At 36.6% G+C, this 22,375-nt stretch overlaps 1 protein-coding gene across 5 annotated transcripts in view; it reads left to right on the top strand.

Annotated features, from left to right (window-relative positions):
• Positions 1-22,375, top strand: part of Topbp1 (DNA topoisomerase II binding protein 1) — a 59,056-nt gene that overhangs the window by 9,636 nt on the left and 27,045 nt on the right. For all 5 annotated transcript variants that reach the window (XM_063249016.1, XM_063249015.1, XM_063249014.1 and 2 more), the window contains 8 exons: positions 714-893; positions 1,779-1,948; positions 10,772-10,935; positions 11,082-11,332; positions 14,122-14,480; positions 15,339-15,511; positions 19,758-19,969; positions 21,656-21,939. In XM_063249016.1, the coding sequence (XP_063105086.1) occupies positions 714-893; positions 1,779-1,948; positions 10,772-10,935; positions 11,082-11,332; positions 14,122-14,480; positions 15,339-15,511; positions 19,758-19,969; positions 21,656-21,939 (1,793 nt within the window). The remainder of the gene's footprint in view (positions 1-713; positions 894-1,778; positions 1,949-10,771; positions 10,936-11,081; positions 11,333-14,121; positions 14,481-15,338; positions 15,512-19,757; positions 19,970-21,655; positions 21,940-22,375) is intronic.

Raw genomic sequence — 22,375 nt, 5'->3', positions numbered from 1 at the left:
TGGTAATTACCTGTAAGTCACAATTTTGATGGTAACAGTTGTGAGTAGAGTTGACACTGTTACTACTTGTCTGAATCTGAAAGCTTCATCCATTGACTCAAGAATGCCCATAAAAGCTGGTTGTGGTGGTACACTTGTCTGTAATCCCAGCTACTCAGAAGTTAGGCAGATCAAAAGTTCAAACCAGCCTGGGTAATTTAGCAAAACCCTGTTTCAGAGGGGGTGGAGTGAGATCATATAAGTAACAATTATTTTATTTGCCTATCCTTGATTTTAAGTAGAATCCTTTAGAGATTGGAATAAATCCTTTTAGCAGTTACTACATTGCATACATTTAGTTTTCACCAATGTGTATATATGCTTATTAAAACTACTTCATAATTCTGACTTAGCTCCCTTTTATAGATTAAGAAACTGACCTAAAGAAATTAAGTGATGGAGCTTTTATGGGAACAAGTTCAGTATTACCAGTTACCCAACAGTTGCCTGTCTTATTTCAAGAAGATAAACTCAGCACTGAATGTATATTTATGCAGTACAAAGCTATGATTAGGTAATGACCTAAATTTTTGCTTTTTAGCACAGTATGTAGTGTAGCATGTAAATAAGGCTAATTGCTGGTAACCTTCAATTTTGTTTCAGGAAGGTTTTTTAAAATAATGTATTATAATGTTAATATTTCTTCATCTCTGTTTATTTCTTAACACAAATAGGTCAGAAATACGAATGTGCCAAGAGATGGAATGTACACTGTGTGACCACACAGTGGTTTTTTGATAGTATTGAAAAAGGTTTTTGTCAAGATGAGTCTATATACAAAGCAGAACCTAGACTAGAAGCAAGGACTCTGCCTGATACTTCAACTCCCACTGGTCAGATCAGCACGAATGATAGTAAGTCTATTAAGATTAAAATTAACGAATCAATTTTCCATTTACTAAGAATGGATTTATTAGGCTGAGTTTGTTGCTTAGTGGTACAACACTTACCTAGCATTTTAAGACTGTATTTGATCATAGGCATTGTCAAAAAAAAAAAGGTTGTTAATAGGATTGCTGAAATATAATAGGGAATTGCTATTCTTTTCCCTATGCATCTATAGCTATGGTTGTGTAGTTATATTAAAAATTTGTCCAGAACTGCTCCTGATGTTTCTTTTTAGAATGAATAATTACTTTCTTCCAGTATCCTGATAATACTGTAAGAGATAATCAAAGACTTTAAAAATACTAATGGTTGAAGACTTAAGAGAATTTTTCAGAACTTTTTGACACAAATATTAATACATTTTATTTTTTCAAATTTTATTTTTTATTAGTACGTGTTTACTGTATGTAATGATTACACGCCTTGTGAGTAGTTGGTACACTTAAGTAACACATCTAAGATTTTTCTCAAATGTAAGTTTCTTGGACTTTAAGGCCAGCAGTTGCATTTTATGGTAAACAAGAGATTATTTTTCCTTTTCATATTTGCCACCAAGATTCCTATTAAAAAACCTTTGGTGGTGGAACACATCTGTAATCCCAACACTTGGGAGGCTAAGGCAGGAGAATTGCTTTGGGTTTAAGGTCAGCCTGGGCAATATAGTAAGTTCAGCTATCTATAGTTCAAGACTGACCTGAACGATGTAGCAAGACCCTGTTTCAAAAAACAAAAACCACTAAGTCTTCAAAAATTGTTTCTAAATGTTGTATTATGGGAAAAATTAATTTAGAAGAAAATATGTAATGACTATTATATCTTCATAAATTTATACTTTGTTTTAAAATATGTAGGCCGTACTCTTTCAGACGTCAGCCACATTTCCAACATAAATGGAAGTTGTATAATTGAATCCATGTGCAGTTCAATTCTTAATAGCAAATTGGAGCCTACACTTGAAAACCTAGAAAATCTGGACATCAGTGCATTTCAAGCACCTGAAGATTTATTAGATGGTTGTCGGGTACGTCTTTATTATGTAATAAATGCAGACAGTAATGATGTACTTCAGCACTTCCTAGCCAGAGTTTGTAGGCCCCTCAAACATGGACTTGCTCTTTATCTGCATAAATCCCTCACTAAATAAAGACAGCTGTCTGTGTGTCCATCCCATAGTCATAAGGATCCCTTGGCCTGGGATGGACCTTCATCTGTTATCCTCTAAAATTCATTTCACTTTTCAACTTTCCTCTGAACCCTTTCAGTTGCAGTAATCTGCTGTGCTTTGAAATTCTTAATTTCTCAACCACTTACTAGATTCTTATTCATAAGATCACTTATTAAGTTTTTGCGATGTATTAACACCATTGATCATCTCATATGTTATATTAGTATGTCGTGTATAATCTTAAATCCCACACATAGCTCTTATTAGATACCATCTTGAGGTTCACACTTAGATACTTAAAATTCTTTTTGACAGTCATACAGCAGCAAATGGCTATCCATCCGCCCCAGAGTTGGTCTTCCTAATCAGGAAAGGTCCTCTTGTTCAGTATCTCTTGGATTGTTTAAATTTTTAGACCAGGTGTGGTGGCACATACCTGTTACCCAGCATTCTGAGAGGTTGATGTAGGAGGATCACAAGTTCGAGCCCAGCCTAGACTTAGTAACTTAAGGAGATCTCTCAGAATTTAAAAAAAAGAAAAAAAATTTGGAAAGAACCAGGGCTATAAGTGGGTTCAATCCTCAGTACACAAAAAGGGGTAAGTGTACTTTCAGTATGTAAGTATCTTGTAAGTTCCTCAATGGAAATGTCATACATTGTGCTTTTTCAGATCTTTTGGATCTGAATACTAAATGTATTCCTAGTTGTAAAATGACTAGTCTGGTTTCTGTTTTGTTTCAAATCTCAAAGTACTTCAGGTATCTATTATGAAAGATAATCTAACAGATTGTAAAAGAAAGTTTTTAAAATGAGAAGTTTGTTTTAAATTTTGATTTTATTACTACACGTTTATGGTTCACAGAGTTCATGGTCTTCTTAGGGAGTAGTTAAATGTACATACCACAGCTTGGTTTGTTTTTTTATACCCTTTCCTTCCTCTCCCTCTTCCGCCAATTCCCCTACCCCATTTTTCATTCCTGTTGATAGTATTAATCTTGGCTCGTGTGAGGTTATTAGATTCCTGTACATAGGAATCTTCATTCTTACTTCCTTTCCTTCCTTTTTACCCTGTGCTGTTTCCCTTAGACCATTTCCCCATTACAATGGATCCATATTGTTGCCCCTTCTATCCATCCTTATTATTCTCTGTTTGTATTTTGCCTCACTCAAATGAGATACCATATGGTATTTAAGCTTGTGTATCTGGTTTATTTCATGCAACATTGTTTACCAGGTACATCACTTTCCTGCAAATGTCTAAAATCTGTCATTCCTTATAGCAGAGAGGTGTTCCATTGACTATAGATACCATTTTCTTTCTCCAGTCATCTGTTGATGGGTATACAGGCTGATTCCAGGATTTAGCTATTGCAAGTTATGCGCCTCTAAACATTGGTATGCAAGCTTCCCTGTAGTATGATGTCTTTAGCTCTTGAAGATACCCAAGGTGAGGGGTCTCTGGGTCACAGGGAATTTCGAATTTCAGTTTTTTGAGAAATCTCCATGTTGAGTTCCATGATGGTTTTACGAGTTTATATTCCCACCAACAGTGAAGGAGGGCTCCTTTTTCACCACAGCCTCACCAGTATTTTTTTTTTAAGAGTAGAAAAATTTACTGGAGAAAAGGAATGGGAAATAGAAGTGGAGGAATAGGGACTAAGAATAGCTCCTGAGGGACAGGAGGGCTCTCAAATGGGTTGCCCCAGCATTTGTTCTTGTTTGATTTCTTAATAATTGCTATTTTTTCTGGAGTACAGTGGAATCTTAGCATTGTTTTAATTTGCATTTCTCTAATGCCCAGGATATTTATTTATTTCTTCCTTTTTGAAGTGTCTGTTCATTTCTCTTCCCCACTTCTTGACTGGATCTTTAATTTTAGGTAGCTTAATTTTTTGAGTTCTTTGTATATTCTAGATATTAGTCTTCTGTCTGATCAAATTTTTTTCCCATTCTGTAGATTGTCTCTTCACTCTGCGCATTGATTCTTTTGCTATACAGAAACTCGTTAGTTTGGTGTAATCGCATTTGTTGATTCTTGCTGTTGCTTCTTGTGCAGTTGAGGTTCCATTTAGGAAATACTTTCCTACATCTGTCTGTAAGGGTTTTACATATTTGTCTTCCAGTAAATTAATGTTTCTGTTCTGATGTTTAGATCTTTGATCTATTTTGATTTTAATTTAGTATGTGGTGAGAGATGAGGGTATCCACTGTACCCAGCACCACTTGTGAGTAGGCTGTCTTTCCTCCAACATTGGCTTTTGGCCCCTTTGTCAAAGACCAAGAAGCTGAGTATGTCTGGGGAAGGCTCTGTGTCCTCAGTTCTGTTCTTTTGATCCATGTATCTGTTTTTGTTCCAGTATCATGCTATTTTTATATTGCTTTGTAGAATAACTTGAAGTCACGTATTGCAGTGCCTCCTGCTTTGCTCTTGTCCAAATTTATTTTGTTTTTCTAGGTTCCTAAGATTTTGGTTTCTAAGATTTTTGTTTTTCTTTCTAAGTCTGTAAAGTAAAGTTGGTATTTTGGTAACAGTTTTGGAAATATGGCCATTTTGGTAGTAGTAGTTCTGCCTATTTAGGAGCAGGGGACATCTTTGCATTTACTCATGTCCTCTTCAGTCTCCTTTTTCAGAGTACTGGAGTTTTCTGTGTAGAGGTTGTTCATTTCCTTGGTTAGGTTAATAACTTGGTATTTCATTTTTCTTGAAGCTACTGTGAATAGTATTCTTATAATTTCCTTCTTATCCCATTCATTGTTGGTGTACACAAATGTGAGTGATTTTATTTGTATTAATCTTGTTTCTTGTTACATTGCTAAAGTTCAGTATTCTGGGAAGTTTTTGGTGATGTTCTTTGGGTCTGTGTAAAGTATCACATCATCTGCAAATAATAATAATTTGTAACCTTCCTTTCCTAGATGTATCTCTTATTTTTTTCTCTTGCCTAGTTGCTCTGGCTAATGTTTCAAGTACTGTGTTGTACAAAAGAGGTAATAGTGGACATCCTTGTCTTGTTCATCATCTTAGGGGGAATGTTTTTGGTTTCTCCTCATTTAGTATGATGCTGGATATTGGTTTGTCATATCTAGCTTTTATCATATTCAGATATGGTCTTTATATACCTGTTTCTTCAGGATTTTGAAAGGAGCATTAGATTTTGTAACAAGCCTTTTCTACATCTATGGATATGATGGTATGGTTTTTGGCCTTGCTTCTATTTGTGTGATGCATTACATTTATTGACTTACACACATTGAATCATCTATGCATCTCATATGAAACCCGCCTGCCTAATCATGATGTACGATCTTTGTGCTATATTCCGTTTGCTAATATCTTGTTGAGGGTTTTTCTGTCTATATTCATTAACGAGATTGACCCATAGTTTGCATTTTTTAGTTGAGTCTTTATGTGGTTCTGGGATTAGGGTGATACTGGTTTCCATAAATGAGTTTGAGAGCACTCTATTCCTTTAGTTTTTTTGGAGAGCTTGAAGAGTATTGGCGATATAACATTCTTAAAAGTTTCGTTGAGTTTAATAGTGAATCCATCAGGTCCCAGGGTTTTTTTTTTTTTTAGTTAGTAGATTCTTTGTTATTGTGTCAGTTCCATTTCTTGTTACTGAGTTGTTAAGTATATTTATGTTTCCTTGGGCTAATTTTGGTAGTTTGTGTGTGTCTAGCAATATGTCCATTTCTTCAAAATTTGCTAATGTGCTAGAATGTAACTACCTTCTCAATTTCTAGTGTCTGTTGTAATTCTACCTCTTGTGTTTTGTTTATTGAATTGATGTGATTCTTTTCTTGCTTTCTCTTGTTAAGTTTGGCTATGGGTTTATCAATTTTATTTTTTCAAAGAACCAACTCTTCAGTTTGTTGACTTTTTTTTTAACGTTAGTCTCAATTTCATTGACTTCTGCTCTCATCTTTATAATTTCCTTCCTTAATTCAGTTTGGGACTGGTTTGTTGTTGTTGGCCTCAAGTATCTTAAGCTGTCTCATAAAGTTGACTGGTTGAGCTTTCTCTGTTTTTTTCCTAATGTGTGCATTGGTTATAATGAATTTTCTTCTTAGAACACCTTCCATACTGTCACATAGGTTTTGATGAATTGTACCTTTGTTGTCATTAACTTCTAGGAATTTTAAAATTTCTTTTTTGATTTCTTCACTGACCGATTGGTTATATAGGAGTATATTGTTAATTTTCTGAGAGCTCTTAGAGTTTCCAAAATTTCTTCTGTTGTTGATTTTTTTTTTAATTGCCCAGTGGTCTGGCAGTATGCTTAGGGCTGTTATTTTATATTTACTGAAGCAGGCTTTGTGAGCTAGTATGTGATCTGTTTTGCAAACAGTACAGTGCACTGCTGCAAAGAATGTATACTGTGTTATAGAGGGGTGAAAAACTATATCCATTGAATCTGTATGTTCAGAGATGTGGTTCAGCTGTGAAATTTTTTGATTAGTTTTTGTTTGATTGACCCATCTCTTGTGAACCAGAGTGTTAAAATGCTGTAGTATGTTTGTATTAGTGTTGATTTGGTCTTTCAGTTTTAGCAGTTTTTGTTTTATGAAGATAGATGCTTCAGTATTTGGCACATACATATTTATCAATTCTCTTCTCGTTGGATTGTTCCCTTAACTAGAACTTAGAGACTTTCTTTGTCTCCTCTAATCAGTTTTAGCTTGAAGTTTACTGAGTCTGATACTACAGTTGCTACCCTGGTTTGTTTTTAGGGTCTTAATGCATGAAATGTTTTCCATCCTTTAATTTTAGTCTGTGAATATCTCTTTGAATGAAATGAGTTTCTTGAATGCAACAGATTGTTGGATTCTAGTTTTTTGATCCAGTCTTCCAGTCTGTCTTAATTGGAGAATTGAGACATATTACCAAGATGGGTTGGTTATTTACTATCACTGCCTTCTTTGTCTGTTGGTGTGTCCTTTGTTCTTTTCCTGATGATTTTTTGCTGCTGTGTACTCACTGGCCTCACTAGTTTCCTCTGTGTTTTTTTGTAGTATTTCATTTGTTGTTTCTGTTGAGACTATTCTTAAGTATTTTCTCTAGAGCTGGATTAACATTTACTTATCTTCTGAGCTGATGATCTGTTATGTGGAAATATCTTTATTTCTCCATCTATTTTAAAAGGTAGCTTTGCTAACTAAGTTAATCCGAGTTGGAAGTTATTTGCTCTTAGAGCTTTTAAATACTCTAAATTCTTTTGGCATTTAGGGTTTGAGTTGAGAAGTCCACTGTGATTCTAATTGGTTTACCTTTTATGTAATTTTTTGTTTTTCTTTGACTGCTTTTAAAATTTTGGCTTTTTGCTGGGTATCTGATAATTTAATAAGGATAGACCTCGGTGAGCTACTTTTTTCATTGTAAGTGTGACTTGTATTTTAAACTTTTTTTTTTTTTTTTATCGGTACCGGCGATCGAACTCATGACTGCCTGCTTGCAAGGCAGGTGCTTATGCCGCTGAGCTAAATCCCCAGCCTCTGTATTTTAAACTCTTATATTTGAGAAATTTTCTTGCATGTTTTCTGTAGGCATATTAGTGAATTCGTGCTACTTCTAGTTTTTCTTTGACTCCAGTTAACTTTAGATTGGTGTTCTTGTTGCATTTAGTAGCTGCTGGATAGTCTTCTCTTCTCATTTTCTTTTTAGCTTCTTCGACCTCTTCATTATTTTTTGTTCATTATTTTTATTTTTATTCATTATTTTGTCCTGGTATCACTCCGTCTTTACATTGCTCATTTCTACAGTGTATGAATTCTGTACAATTTTTTATTTCAGGTATTTCTGTCTGACATCTTTCCACAGCTTCCACAGCTTCCATATCATTGAATCTGTCATTCAGATTTGGAATTGCCTTGATTAGCTTGTCCAGTTTTTCATCTTGTATCTCCCTCTAATTCACCAGGGGCATATTGAGTGAAATTTCTGTAAATTTTTGGTTCATTTTCTCTTTGAACTCATCTATTTTCTTCCTGCCTGTGAACTTTTCATAGATTTTTCTTTTTTAAAAATTACGTATGGCCTTTCTTTACTCTCTTCTTTTCCTGAAGGAGTTTGTGGGGAACCACGGAGACGACTCTCCTTGAAAAGAAGAGCAACTCTCCATAAACTTGGCCCTATCTCCATGTACTGACATGTACAGAGCTGGCTACATTATTTCTTTGTTGCTTCGATTGGCTTTAAGCAGTGTAAACTGGGCTGGCAGAGGAGCTGATATGTAATCTCTAAGGCAAAGCAACAGGTCGGTGTTACCCCGCCCAGTGACTCCCCAAATATATAGTTGAGCAGGTTGGGATCGAGAGCTATACCCCACGCTGTTGGCTGACTGAGCCTGAGAAAAAGGCTGTGACTTCCCAGGGAAAACAGAACTGAAGCACTGACCCCAAGTTATTAGACACTGCCTCAATTGTGTTGTGCAGATTGCTCTCTCTGCATTTCTTGCCCTCTGTTTATCACAGAGGTGATCTCAGACCTCCTATCTAGCCCAATTCACAGTAGTTACAGCAGTCACGTATTTTCCGCCACTCTCACTGTCACTCATCCCTGAGCCATGCCTCTCATGGATAATTAATAGAACCTGGGTTGGGTTGGGTGAGGCCTTTGTCCTGGTGAACCACTATCTTGGCTGGACTCGTGGGCTCCCCACAACTGTATATGTGTCTCTGTGTCTTCTCCCCGTGTGTTGCACTGGAAGTAGTAACTTGGAATTAACTCACTAGAATTCCACTACCTTCTCCTTGGAATTACAATTATAAACCTTCCTGGAAAAAGACGAAGATGGGAAAGGGTGAGAGTTTGTGACTTACATGGAGATTTGTGTTGTAGGATGTTGCCTTCCCATAAATAATTATCAGCTTTGTATGCTCAGTGCTAGTATTTACTTTTTCTGTTGTTTACTTACGTGATTTTGACATGTCCCTGTTTTGTGAAAAAAAATTGCTTCTGTTAACAACAGTATCTGTAGATTCAACCTTCCAGCACTTCCATATGATAGCTCTTGCAGGTACTTCTCCTCCATTTGTCTGTTTTCTGTGTGCACTATGACAGTTTATTCTTTGTGGTGGTTCTGCAGTGAGAGAGGTGAGGTGAGTGGGGAGAATGGGAAGTGGCTGAATGAGGAGTGTTAGACACTAATGGGGAGGTTTGGAGGGGGAGATAGTACATGAGAAGAAAAGGTTGACATGAGGTCTGATTTTATTAGAATACTTTTAGTTGAGTTGAAGGGTTAGTATTGAGGACTTTTAGAGGAAATTTTGTGGGAGGAAGTTTGAGGCATGGTCAGGTACTTTAACTTGTTTCTGTAGAAGTTGCCGGAAATGTTGATACCCTCGTAAGGCCCAGCTACTACTTTCTGGTTCAAGAGTACGTGCTTGGCCATGATGGTCACTAGGTGGTCCAGGAGATGGCCTTGGCCATCTAGCTCCAGGACCTGTCCTACCACAATCCTCAGCAGCCACCTGGAACAAAAATGAAAGTTTTAGAATATTCTTCATTCCTTAATTTTTGTAGAGTAGCAAAGATTTATCGCCGTATTATTGTTAAGAAAATTTGGCAAAGGATCCCATCTTATTATACTGCTAAAACTTACCAATTTGTTGGTAGAACAGAAAATGTTTTGTGTAGTCTTTTATTGTAGACTTAGTTCTAGATATGATTTTGAATTACTGTTTATGTACAGGAAAGTCTGAGTCCTAATTTTTGTTAAGATATATCTAGTAATGGAGGTAATTTAAGTTGGCATACAAATGCAGAAAAAGATTTGTCATTCTTAAGTTTTTAAGGCACCTTATATAAAACAGAGTGAAAATTTTTTGTGCTGATTAAATTGGTTTAGATGTATATGTCATAATAATTAAAAGTTTTAATAAATTTTTGCATTTTGTTCTCAGAGCACTCCTTGGCTCTTACATATTTTGGTTTAACTAACTCTATAAAAAAGAAATCTCTTTATAGGTAAGAAAATTAAAGAGCTTCATACATGCACAGTGTGCCTTTAATTCTCACTGCCAGGTAGCTCTGCACTACCCCTGGTTCAAGTCTCCTGTGGGACAATGAAGCATATACCACTGGTGGTTCAAGCTGGTGGGAATGTGTTAAGGAACTTAGTGTGTATGGTTATCAGTGCCAGCTGAAAACAATGATTTAAGCCTCATAATTGTAATTGGAATCACAATTACAGTACTCTGTCTATACTTTAACATTTATTAGTAGTAAGACTATCGGCTGGGGATTTAGCTCAGCAGCATAAGCGCCTGCCTTGCAAGCAGGCAGTCGTGAGTTCGATCCCCGGTACCAATAAAAACGAAAAAGACAAAAAAAAAGTAGTAAGACTATCACAAGAAGCTGCGTGCAGAGCTAGAAATTACTATGCACCAATATTCAGAAGATTCTGGATTTTTATTTCTCTTATTTATTTAAAGCTACAAAATAATATCGGATATCTTCTTTGAAAGTTTTAACCCTAACCCTATAGGATCATAAAGGAATTTTTTTTTAACAGTTTCAGGAAACATTTTATTTCTTAATGTATCCTAAAATGTATATAGATTATCTTATTTAGACACTTTTTTTTTTGCTTTTAGATACCTATTCTTAATTTTGTTTTTACTGAGAAATCAAGCCTCTTAAACACATCAGTTTAAAGCAGATATTTTCTTTCTTTGCAGATATATCTCTGTGGCTTTAGTGGCAGAAAGCTAGATAAACTAAGAAGGCTAATTAACAGTGGAGGTGGAGTTCGTTTTAATCAGCTTAATGAAGATGTAACTCATGTTATTGTGGGAGATTATGATGATGAATTGAAGCAGTTTTGGGATAAATCAGCCCACAGGTTTGTCAATTTTTAATTCAAAACAGTTTCTACTTATGTGATGAGTGTTGTTAGAATTGTATGTCAGTGTAGCACGGGAGTGCATGGAACTGAGCTGATGGTCTTCGTGGTCTAAACTAATGCATAATTCTGTGCTGTTTTTGTAGGCCTCATGTAGTGGGAGCAAAGTGGTTGCTGGAGTGTTTTAGTAAAGGTTATATGCTTCCTGAAGAAATGTATATTCATGCTAGCTACAAGCCAGCAGAAATTCCATTTTCAGATCAGCCAGAGAGTAAAACAACTCTTTCAAAAAAGAACAACAGCAGCTTCTCTAAGAAAGACTTTGCTCCTAGTGAAATACGTGAACAAGCTGATGAGGATCTACTCTCTCAGTATGTAAACAATGACTCCACAGTAGGTAAGAAACCCTTGATTTGTATTTCTAGGGGTAGGAGTTTCTAAGAAATACTTTAGTAGATGAATACATACATACATATGTGATTGCTGCCAAGATTTTAGGTTAAACCTTATGACTTTCTTAAAATTTTGTTGTAAATTTTTCTGAGCAGGCCAGGCCTTTGAGGTCATAACCTGTTAATCTTCTCTGCTGTCTTCAGCTGACTGGCTCCAGTTGGCTGTGTTACATATGCACACGCATTGCTTGCCTGTGGAAGTGTGTGGTGATTTGTAACAGGTGCTTCTGATGCCATTGTGCTGTACTATGGATGCCTAGCCCTATATTAGCACATAGTTTTACCAGTGTGGTAAGGTAAATTTCCAGTGAAGAGTTAGGAACAGCTTTTTCTTTGTTTTGTAAAATGTAGGATGTATTGTGAAATATTTGAAACATCTAAAAAGACATAAAGAATAATGTAATGAGGAACCATGTTGTCTAGTTATAGAAAATAGAATCACCACTGTGTCAAACCTCCAGGGAATCCTCCTTCATTTTTCTTAAAATCTTATGCATGTATATCTATAAACAATGTTTCCATTATTTCATTTTATATCCGTTTTAACTTACATAGATCATACATAGTATTTTTTTTCTACTGCCCACTTACACCTAATAGGAAAAGTACTTATCTAATCTAGGTATCTAACTACAAATATACTGCACCCAGATGGATATACCATAGTTTATTACTTCTTCTGCTATGATGTTTTGTTTTGTTTTTTGTATTTTTTTGAGATGGGGTCTCACTACACAGTTCAGGCTGACTTTGAACTCACATTGTAACCCAGGCTAGTCTCGAACTCTCAGTGATCCTCCTGCCTCAGTCTCCTGAGTGCTAGGACTACAGGCATGAGCCACCTCTCTTGGCTTTCTACTATGATGTTTTTATTACATCTCTGTTGCCACTAGAAACATATTCCTGAGGTTGTTTGTATGCATGTCTCCTTGTGCACATTAACAAGAATTTTTCTAGCATAAACTCCGATTGACATGGTTGATTCAAGGGGATGTGTAGGTCCCACTACATAAAGTGGATTGCTTCCTGAAGTTTACCAGTGTATACTCTTGTGACAGTGTCATTTTCTGCTGTTTATCCCATTTTTTTACCCCACCATCCCCTTAAAATGTTTTTTGTCTTATTTTGGGTGGATTAATCCTGTGCCTTTTAATTCTGAATCCCATTATGAATTCCATATCTTTTCCTCTGTAGATGGAGAAGTTATGTATACTATTTATATTTTTAATGTTTGATCTTGGAACTTTAATATGCATCATAATGAGAAATTTTCCTTTCCTCAAGAACCTTAGAAAACTTTAATGATCACAACACAACATACATAAACACTTCCTAACACACGGCTTATGTGATTTTCAGAATTAGGTGTTACTGTTACTGTTTCACATGGTAATTTGTTTTGCTTTTACCGACACACATACCTGTTACTTTGCCCCCCTTTGCATCTCATTTCTGTCACTTTATAACTGTGACAAGATAAGTTGCAGAATATTTAAAACCTGACATTTCGTTTTGGAGAAAGGGAACATATGATATTAACTTCACAGTTAACATTATGTGAATGTAAGCACCTAGACACAGTGCCTGTCTGAGTGAGTGTATCCTCTCTTTTCTTTCTTTCTTTTTTTTTTTTTTTTAAACTCGTGGATTCTCCTGCCTCAGCCTCCCAAGTGCTGGGATTTTTGGCATGCGCCACCATGCCTGGTTTGAATGCGTGAATCCTTGAATCCTTGTTGGAATTCCATAATGCAGGATGAAAATTTTCACCTAAGGGATAAACAGTAAAAATTTCAGTAATTATAGCCAAAGTCTGTTTCTGTTGCATACTGTTTGGTTTTGACAACCATTGAAAAATACAAAAGTTGGCCTGGGGATTTACCTCAGCAGCATAAGCGCCTGCCTAGCAAGCACGCAGTTAGTGAGTTCAATCCCCAGTACCAGAAAAAAAAAATACAAAAGTTATTTTTAATCCCAAGACTACGGAAACAGTCTGTGTGACCCATTTGCCAACCTTAGCCATAAAGTATTACCCTCCAACACCGTACCACTATAGTTTTCAGGAATATCCTGTTACTTCTTGTATGTTAAACCTTAATTAGACAATATTTATTAAATATTAAGACTATTTTAATGATATATATTTTTGTTTAGGTACTGTATATATTTTCTTCTGTCACCCATCTATTGTCAACTTTATCTTAAAATGGCATCATTGAGATAATTTGTTTGTGTTCTTGATCATTAATTTACTTAAGTCCACACAGAAATTTAGTAGCTCCAACTTCAATCAGAACCATATTAGGGATTTTTAGATTTCACTGTGATTTTCTTATTATTGCATTTACATAGTGATCTCCATGGTAAAGGCTTGATAATTATACTCCTTGGGCCTGTTAATTCTGTTTTTTCTTTCTCAGTGCTCCTCTTAAATTATCTAAATGAATTTTGAAGCTAAGATATGCCTATAAGAGCATCATAACTTTCAGCTTATTCATTTCTAGCGTACTAGGGATACATACAACTAACATGCTTCCTACTGGAAGGTGGGATACTGATCATGTTCCCGGTAACCCTGAAGACGGTGTAGATCCACACCCCTTCTTCCTTGTGTACATTTAAGCCTTAATTGGACAAGCCTCCAAATGATCAGACTTGTTTTGTTACTGTCTTTGCTTGGAAATGAACTTCAACCCTAAGATAAATTATCTATCAGAGAATTATTTTTCTCTTCCAGTGGAAGCTAACAAGTCCGAGACTGCAGAGTCTGACATTGGGCACTGTAATGGTTCTACTCATGTTGAGCCCTTTAATGATTCTACGCACATTTCTCTACAAGAAGAGAATCAGTCTTCTGTCAGTCGTTGCATCCCTGATGGTTCTACAATTACTGAGGAAGGCTTATTTAGCCAAAAGAGTTTCCTTATTTTGGGTTTTAGTCATGAAAATGAATGCAGTATTGCAAGCATCATAAGAGAATATGCTGGAAAGATTGTATCCCGTCCTAGCAGAGTCATTGCCGATTATGCTGTGGTACCTTTGCTGGGATGTGAAGTAGAGGCAACTGTGGGAGAGGTTGTTACAAACACATGGCTGGTAAGACAACATTGTCAGAATGCAGTATTGAAGAATGTTTGAATGAATACCAAGAGTGTTAATGTTTCATTCTTAGGCAGTTTAGCTTGTGCAAATTGCCATTTAGATTTTAGTATTATCTGCCTTTTGCTCTTAGCAAAGGAAATGTTTAAAATATGAAATTGCATAGACCTCTTGTCCTGATCCTGGTGGCGTGGAGATTACTGTCCCAGAAATTGCAGAAACTTTTTTTAAGCCAGGGTCTCACTATAATTCAGGCTGGCCTTAAACTCATTGTGTAGGCCAGGCTGGCCTCGAATTCCTGGCAGTCCTTCTGCCTAAGCCTCCTTAGTGCAGGGATTAAAGGTATGCACCACCATGCCTGCCCCTTAGCAAGCCACTCTGGGTCATCTCATACTATTTATCTTTTCTCACAACCAAGATACGTTTTTTCAACATGTCAGGAATTAAGATGAAAACCTGGGCATAGTAGCCTATGCCTTTAATCCCAGCACTTGAGAGGCTTGTGCAGTAGAATCACTGTGAGTTTGAGGCCAGCCTGGAATACATAGCAAGTTCAAGGCCAGCCTCTACTACATGGTGAGACCCTGTCTTAGAGAGAGAGAGAGGTGGAAAAAATGACAAACTAATACATTGGAAACAGTTGATTTTGAAAAAAACTACAATAATCTATGTGATTTTAATATCTGAATGAAATGAATTGATGTCTGTATTTTTCTTTAAATGTTATTTTAATTATATTGAAAATGAGCATACATACATTTATATTACATTAAAATTGGTACTGTAATTGAACCAGTGTTAACCATTAGTTTCTTCATCTAGGTTGACTTTACTGTTTTTCTTGTTTTTAAAAAGGTTACTTGTATAGACTATCAGACTTTAGTTGATCCAAAGTCAAATCCTCTCTTCGCACCAGTCCCAGTAATGACAGGAATGACTCCTTTAGAGGATTGTGTCATTTCATTCAGCCAGTGTGTTGGAGCAGAGAAAGATTCTTTGATATTCTTAGCAAATCACCTTGGAGCAAGGTATGGAACGGCTTTAGTGTGCCTGCTGTTGTGTGCTTTTTAATTTGCTTTGACTTTACTAGAAAGCATTGTAATTAGAATCTGGCCAGGTATTTTATTGTATTTATGAGTTAAGAATAGTGTATGTGTCTGGCTCACAGCGACAGAGAGCAGGATGCGGTGAGCCTGTGTGTCTGGGTAACATATGAGACTGTGGGCATTGACCAGATGTGATGCGCACTTCTGATCCTGATATTTGGGATGCCGAGGCAGGAGAATCAAAAGTTTGAGATCAACCTGGGCTACATAATGAATTTGAGGCCAGCCTGGACTACATAATGAGACCCTCTGTGGAAATAAAAAAAAAAAAAAGCAAACTGTGCTTCAATGCTGTATTTATTGGCTTGGCAATCAGGAAGGGGACTGTTTAATGCTGGTACATGTGTGTTAGTGAGTGGTGCTTATCTAAGCACTAACCCTTTCCGGGCACCATATGGACTTCTTTATTCATCTTGTAGTATGCTTTCAGTGTTTCCCTTGTTTTCAGCCAGAAATGCAAGTAGTAAGCAGGAACAGGGAATACTGTTAATGCAAGAAAATGAATTTAAGTTACTTCCAAAATCCGTATTAGCCCAGTCCTAATTTATCAACAGATGATGGCTATTTAAAAAAAGAAGCACCTGGATGTGGTACAATCCTAGTTATTTGGGAGGCTGAAGCAGGAGAATTGCAGGATTGAGACTAGTCTGGACAGTTTAGCAAGGTCCTGTCACAAAATGTTAGAAGTGGGAGAAGACCCTCGGGATATAGGTCAGTGATAGAGGATTTGACTAGCATATACAGGGCCTTATGTTTAATCCCCAGTATCCCCTACAAAAAACAAGATGAAAGTAGAAAACCGTTAATATAAATAAATATGAATTAAGCTCTACATTAATAGTAAAATACTTTTCGATTAGATCATAAAGTAAAATTCAATTACTTTTAATGAAAAAATGACTCAATATTGTGGAAGAATGGTGGACAAATCAGAATTTATATCAGACGTAATTAAGAAAAACAAATAATGCTATTTACATTGAAGATAAAATGTATTACACTATGATTGAAAAAAGTCTTAATTTTTTTGCTTTTTTATTACACTAAAACATACATTACTAGAAATAATTCCCCTCAGGATACTCTTTATTTATTTATTTTTTTGTATTTTTGTATTTTTACCGGTGCCAGGGATCAAACTCATGACTGCCTGCTAGCAAGGCAGGCGCTTATGCTGCTGAGCTAAATCCCCAGCCCCTAGGATACTCTTTATTTTAAGCACATTTCCTGTTGTTCACGCTGCCTTCAAAAGAGATTCTGAAAAAGTCCTTTTTCATGATATTTTGTTCATGCCTCATACATGTACCAGAGTGACATCATTCATAAGACAAAAATGGAAGGAAATGCAAAGAATTAAAAACTTTTTATTAGCTCTTGGTTCAAAGAAGAACCATTTATAAGCCTAGAAATATTTACCAACTCAATAGTAGCAGTGTTACTTCCCACTAAAACTAAAGCTTAAACAAATGGTTCATTACAGATTTGAGTGGAGAAAGTACGTAAGTGAACCTGGAACATTTTGGCAGGCTGGAGAGCAAGGATATTATCAAAGACTACTAAGGAGGGTGATATCAAAAATATCTCCACTTATCTAATACAGGAAAACTTAGGTATTGTTACAAGGTAGTAACTGCTGGGCTGGAGCTGTCACTCAGCGGACAGTGCTTACCTAGCATGTGTGAGGTTGTGAGTTCAGTTCCCAGCACCAAAAAACAAAATGGGTAGTAACTGCACTGGATTAAAATACATCACATAATGTGGAAATCATGACTGCACAATGGTACTGCAGAATCTAAGGTAACTGGCCACCTTCGGAACTAGCCTTTTATTTTGAAGAATGTCATAAGAAGCACATGTTTAATTACTTTACAGTAATAAATCAGCAAAATCTAGACTTGCTTGGATTTTAGAATTGCTTATAAAATAAATTCTGTGGTATAAATACTCCAGGGTCTTCAGTTAATATACATGAAGGGAGAGAGGTGTGCGGGGAACCTGTAAGCTAAAACGTGAAATGACTCAGGATGTGATTGGTGAATTGTAATGCTTACCATTAAGATGGAGGAAAGGCAGTTGTATGGCACACTGGAGGGATTCGAGGTGGCCAGCAGGTTCTGTCTTGACATAGGGTGAGGATATAAGGGTTTATTCGCTAAGCTGTATTATGTTCTGTATTTTAATTGAGCAGTAAATTTTTTATAAGACTGAAATCGCAGAAAATAACAACAAACGTGACATCAGACTCCACTGGATATAACTAATGCAGTGCTCAGAAGAATTCAGTGCAGTGGCAGTGCAGAAAATTAATACACAGAAATCCATGGCCTTCATATTAACAGCGAGGTAGAACCACCAGTGGGGGAAAAGGGCATATTATATGAAACTTGGAAGGGCTATTGAAAACTTGCAAAAAGTTTTCAAGGAAAATAAAACATATTTGTAACAGTAGACAGAATCTGTATGTTCCTGGAAAAGAAGACAAATAATCACACCTTTATCCTCTTTATGAATGTATAAAATTAACATGATCCCAGTAAAAAATACAGTAGTCCTCCCTTATCCTTTGAGGATGTATTCTCAGACCCCTGTAGGATAGTTGAAACTCGTATGTTCTTAGGATAAAGTTAAATGTGCAGTGTAAATTAGGCCCAGCAAGAGATTAACAGCAAGCCAGCTGTGGGAGGCTGAGGCAGGAGGATTGAGGAGCCTAGAATATACAACTCAGGACCATGTCTCCAAAAGCAAGCAGACAACAATGAAGAAACAAAAACAGATTAACAACAACAAGAAAATAGAGCTGTTGTAACAACTATAATAAAACATTATCTGACTGGATTCTGGCATGAGCATGCATGTGGTCCTCCATAGTCACTCTGATTTCTGACCAGCTACCAGGTGACTGATGAGCAGGTGGCATTTGCCGTGTGAGTGTGCTGGACAAAGCAGAGATTCACATCCTGGGTGGGCAGTTGGACTGAGATTTCATCACATTCCTCAGATTGGTGCGCAGGTCAAAACCTAGGAATTGTTTATTTGGGGATTTTTCTACTTAATATTTTCAGACTACACTTTGGGGCACTGAAACCATGGATGAGCTGTGACTGCTATTGAAGTATTTTTAGGGTAGACGCAAACCAAACTAATTCCAAAATTTATGTGGAAAGATTAGTAAGCAGGAAAGTCATGAAAACCCTGAGATGGAATAACTGGGGCTAGTCCTAACAGTTACTACACTGCAGTATGTAAAATCTCTCAAAAACTGATCATAAATAAAAATGTCAGTGAATGAACAAATTTTAGTGGTAAACCTAATAAGCCATCTTATGATAATGACACTTCAAATGATTAAGAAGGCTAGTATTCAATAAAGTTGGAGCCATGTTTCATAGCAAAGTATGGGATCAGTGGGTTAAATGTAAAAAGAACTATAAAAGTACTAGGAAAGACTTAGCAGATTAAAAACTGCTTTAAAAGTTAGGAACTAGGATGGTGATGCTGAGCCTCTTAGAGCTTGCAGTAATGCAGACAGCCTATTGCAGGATACACAGGTTCACCACCCCTGAACTAGAATGTAAGGTCCAGGAGTTAGAAAAGACTGAAGTCTGTTTCTTCCCAACTGTTGAACTTGTGCTTCTGCCCCATATTCTCTGTTTATCATGGGCTCCTGGGCAAGTCACTTAATATTTTTACCAACTCTATGCAGTCATGATATTTCATGAACTTGAGAGAGCCAATTAAGATTATGTGTGAAAATATTTGGGAAAATTACAGTGTGAAAAAAATACAATGTTATTTATGTGCTTTGCTCCATGTCTGCTTTCAGGAAGAAAAAGGTGGGTGTGGGGGCAGATGGAGCTCAGTGGCAAGTGTGAGGTTGTGAATTTGATCCCCGGTTCAAAAAAAAAGGTTGTTAATGACCTATTAATGACTAATACTGTGCTTTGTCTTAAGAGTCTAACTTTATGTTTGTAGGAAGTTTAATTGGTATAGCATTGTATTTTTATTCTAAGAGTAAGTCCTTGTAAGGAGACTCACCTAATTTCATATAGAACTTGCCAATTTTTACTCAGTATGTTTTCTCAGACTTAAGTAACTTAAAAACTTTGTTCTTAGTTTACTGGATAATTGTATGTATGACTATTTGCTTTTCTTTAAATATAAATTTCAGTGTTCAAGAGTACTTTGTTCGCAAATCCAACACAAAGAAAGGCATGCTTGCTAGTACACATCTTATACTGAAAGAACCAGTTGGTTCTAAATATGAAGCTGCAAAGAAGTGGAATTTACCTGCAGTCACTATCACCTGGCTGTTGGAAACTGCTAAGATGGGAAAGAGAGCAGATGAAAGCCATTTTCTGATTGAAAATTCATCTACAGAAGGTTATTTTATTTTATTCCATATATGCACTTTATTAGTTGATACTTGAGATATGCATGTTCCAAAGCTTGCTTTAGAAAAGATTGTTTATTTCTGCCTTTCATTTTGGGTGCAGTAAATCACTAATGAGCAGTTGATACTGGATGGCAAAATGAATGTGTATCTGTACCACAAGTGCGTAATTTGTATTGTACTGTCAACCATAAGTACTATCTGAAAGCTAGTGGGTGCAAACCAGTGTCAGGAATGTTGGAGGTTCTTGGAGTTTGAGGATGAAAGGGGTGTGAGCTTTTGTCCTCTTTACTGTTCATTCCTTCTGTGATATGTGCTTACCATTTAAATGTGCTCTCTTTTCCTACTTTTCTTTGGGCTTTTGTATATTATATTGAAACCATTTCATGGTCACTGGCTCTTTCGTGTTTTTTTTTTTTTTTGCAGTGCTGGTGATTGAGCCCCCAGGGAAGCACTACCTTAGTTGTGCCAAAACTTTGTTTTGCTGGATGTAGTGGCACATGCCTGTAATTCCAGCACTTCAGAGACTGAGGCAGGAGGATCTCTGTGAGTTCAGGCCAGCCTGGGCTACAAAGTGAACTCAAGTTCAGCCTGAATTAAATAGTGTGAGATCCTGTCTCCAAAAGACAAAAAAAAAAAAAAAAAAAAAAAAATCCACACCAAAACATTTTGTTTTGCTCTTAGGTGATTCTTTTGCCAGTACTTTTGTGTCTCTTCACTGAACTGTAAGCTCTGTAAAAGCAAGGCACATGCATGTCCTGTGATTCTGTATTTCCATTCTGTAGCATCAGGTCTAGCATGGAGTAGTCATTTAGAAGGTTTCATTCTTATATTCAGTTGTGAGAAAAGGTGAAAAGAGGCAGGGGGATGACACAGATGACCTCTAGGTAATGACGTCGTGGGCAAGCTTAAAGGACAGCTCAGTAGCTTGGGAACACTTCTCAGAGCTATTAGGTATGTACCAACTAGAATGAGAATTTATGATGGACACACAAGTAAAGTGTAGGTCATATTAAAATTTCTTGGTGGACTTTCCAAAAACTTGACTGTAGTTGACATGTTTGTTCTTTTTGTTCTTTGTAATATAGGAGATGGAACCCAGAGCCTGGCTCATGCTAGGCTCTGCTACTTAGCTATATCCCAATTTTTTAAAAATTCTTCCATTGACTAAATTGACATTTACTGATGCAATTATGGCAAGTGGGTTTATTGAGAAGATTGTAGTGTTCAACAAAATAGGAAGTTCTGTTTATCTTTTGTTTTAGTTAATGCTTTTCCAATGCAGTGTGTATTTCGACACATTACCTGGCTTCTTCCTGAAAGACTAGGAGTATAACTTTGTGGTGTAACATATTCTGAGACTTGACATAAAAAACTACCAGTGAGGTTGCTGGGTGTGATGGCACATGCCTATGATCTCAGCACTTCGGATACTGAGGCAGGAGGGTCCCTGAGTTCAAGGCCAACCTGGGCTACATAGTGAATTTAAGGCCAGTTGAACTACCTAGCGAGTCCCTCTCTCAAAAAATAAAAAAGTAAGTAAGTAAATTTAATAAATAGAATCAGAAAAAACTGTACCAGTGCAATATAAGAACATCACTTTTTGTGTGCTTCTTTAGAGGCAAACAAGTGGGTATTAGTGGCTCATACTTGTTTCCTTTCATTTTAAATCTTAGAACAAAGACTGGAAACTAAAATAACAAATGGAGAGACTCTGAATCCAGATACAGTGCATCCTGCCATGCATAGGGAACCTTTCAGAAAAATGGCCGTCACACCTTTGGATATGAACTGCTTTCAGAGCAAGGCTTTCCGTACTGTGCTGTCACAGCACACCGGGCAGGCTCCTGCCGCCCCAGCAGTAGGAAAGCCACTTCAGAAGGAGCCCTCGGTACACCTGGACACACCATCAAAGTTTCTGTCTAAGGACAAGCTCTTCAAGCCTTCCTTTGATGTGAAGGTAAGGTTTAAAGGTAGTCCTAGGGTTACAGTTTTATAGTTTATAAAGTAAAAGCCTCAAATTCTGCAAAGTTTGTTGTAATAGATTTCCTGGAGATGTTAGGTAGGTTTATAGTATTGAATACTCAAGTCTTTATTCTTATAATGAATTCAGAACTCAAGTTTTAGGTAGCAGCTATCCATATGTATGGTATGATATCAGGACATCCTGGTTTAAGTCCTAATCTGTTATGAATTGTATAATTCTAGACCAGTGGTGGCAAACATACTGTATGTGTGCCACAGTGGGCTATACAACTGAAAGTTCTAGAAGGTTCGCCATCACTTCTCTAGGCAGTTCATTTAACCTATCTGAGTATCACTTTCTTCTTTCATATAAAGAAGGTAGTATTTGTCCTAAAAATGGACAGGTTTATTTTAAGAATCAAGTTACAGAG

This window comes from Cavia porcellus, unplaced genomic scaffold (assembly GCF_034190915.1).
Source record: "Cavia porcellus strain 051 isolate PalLab524CR breed Dunkin Hartley unplaced genomic scaffold, mCavPor4.1 scaffold_5, whole genome shotgun sequence".
Taxonomy (NCBI): Eukaryota; Metazoa; Chordata; class Mammalia; order Rodentia; family Caviidae; genus Cavia; species Cavia porcellus.
The sequence above is the reverse complement of the archived record's forward strand: the minus strand, read 5'-3'. Positions and strand labels throughout refer to the sequence as shown.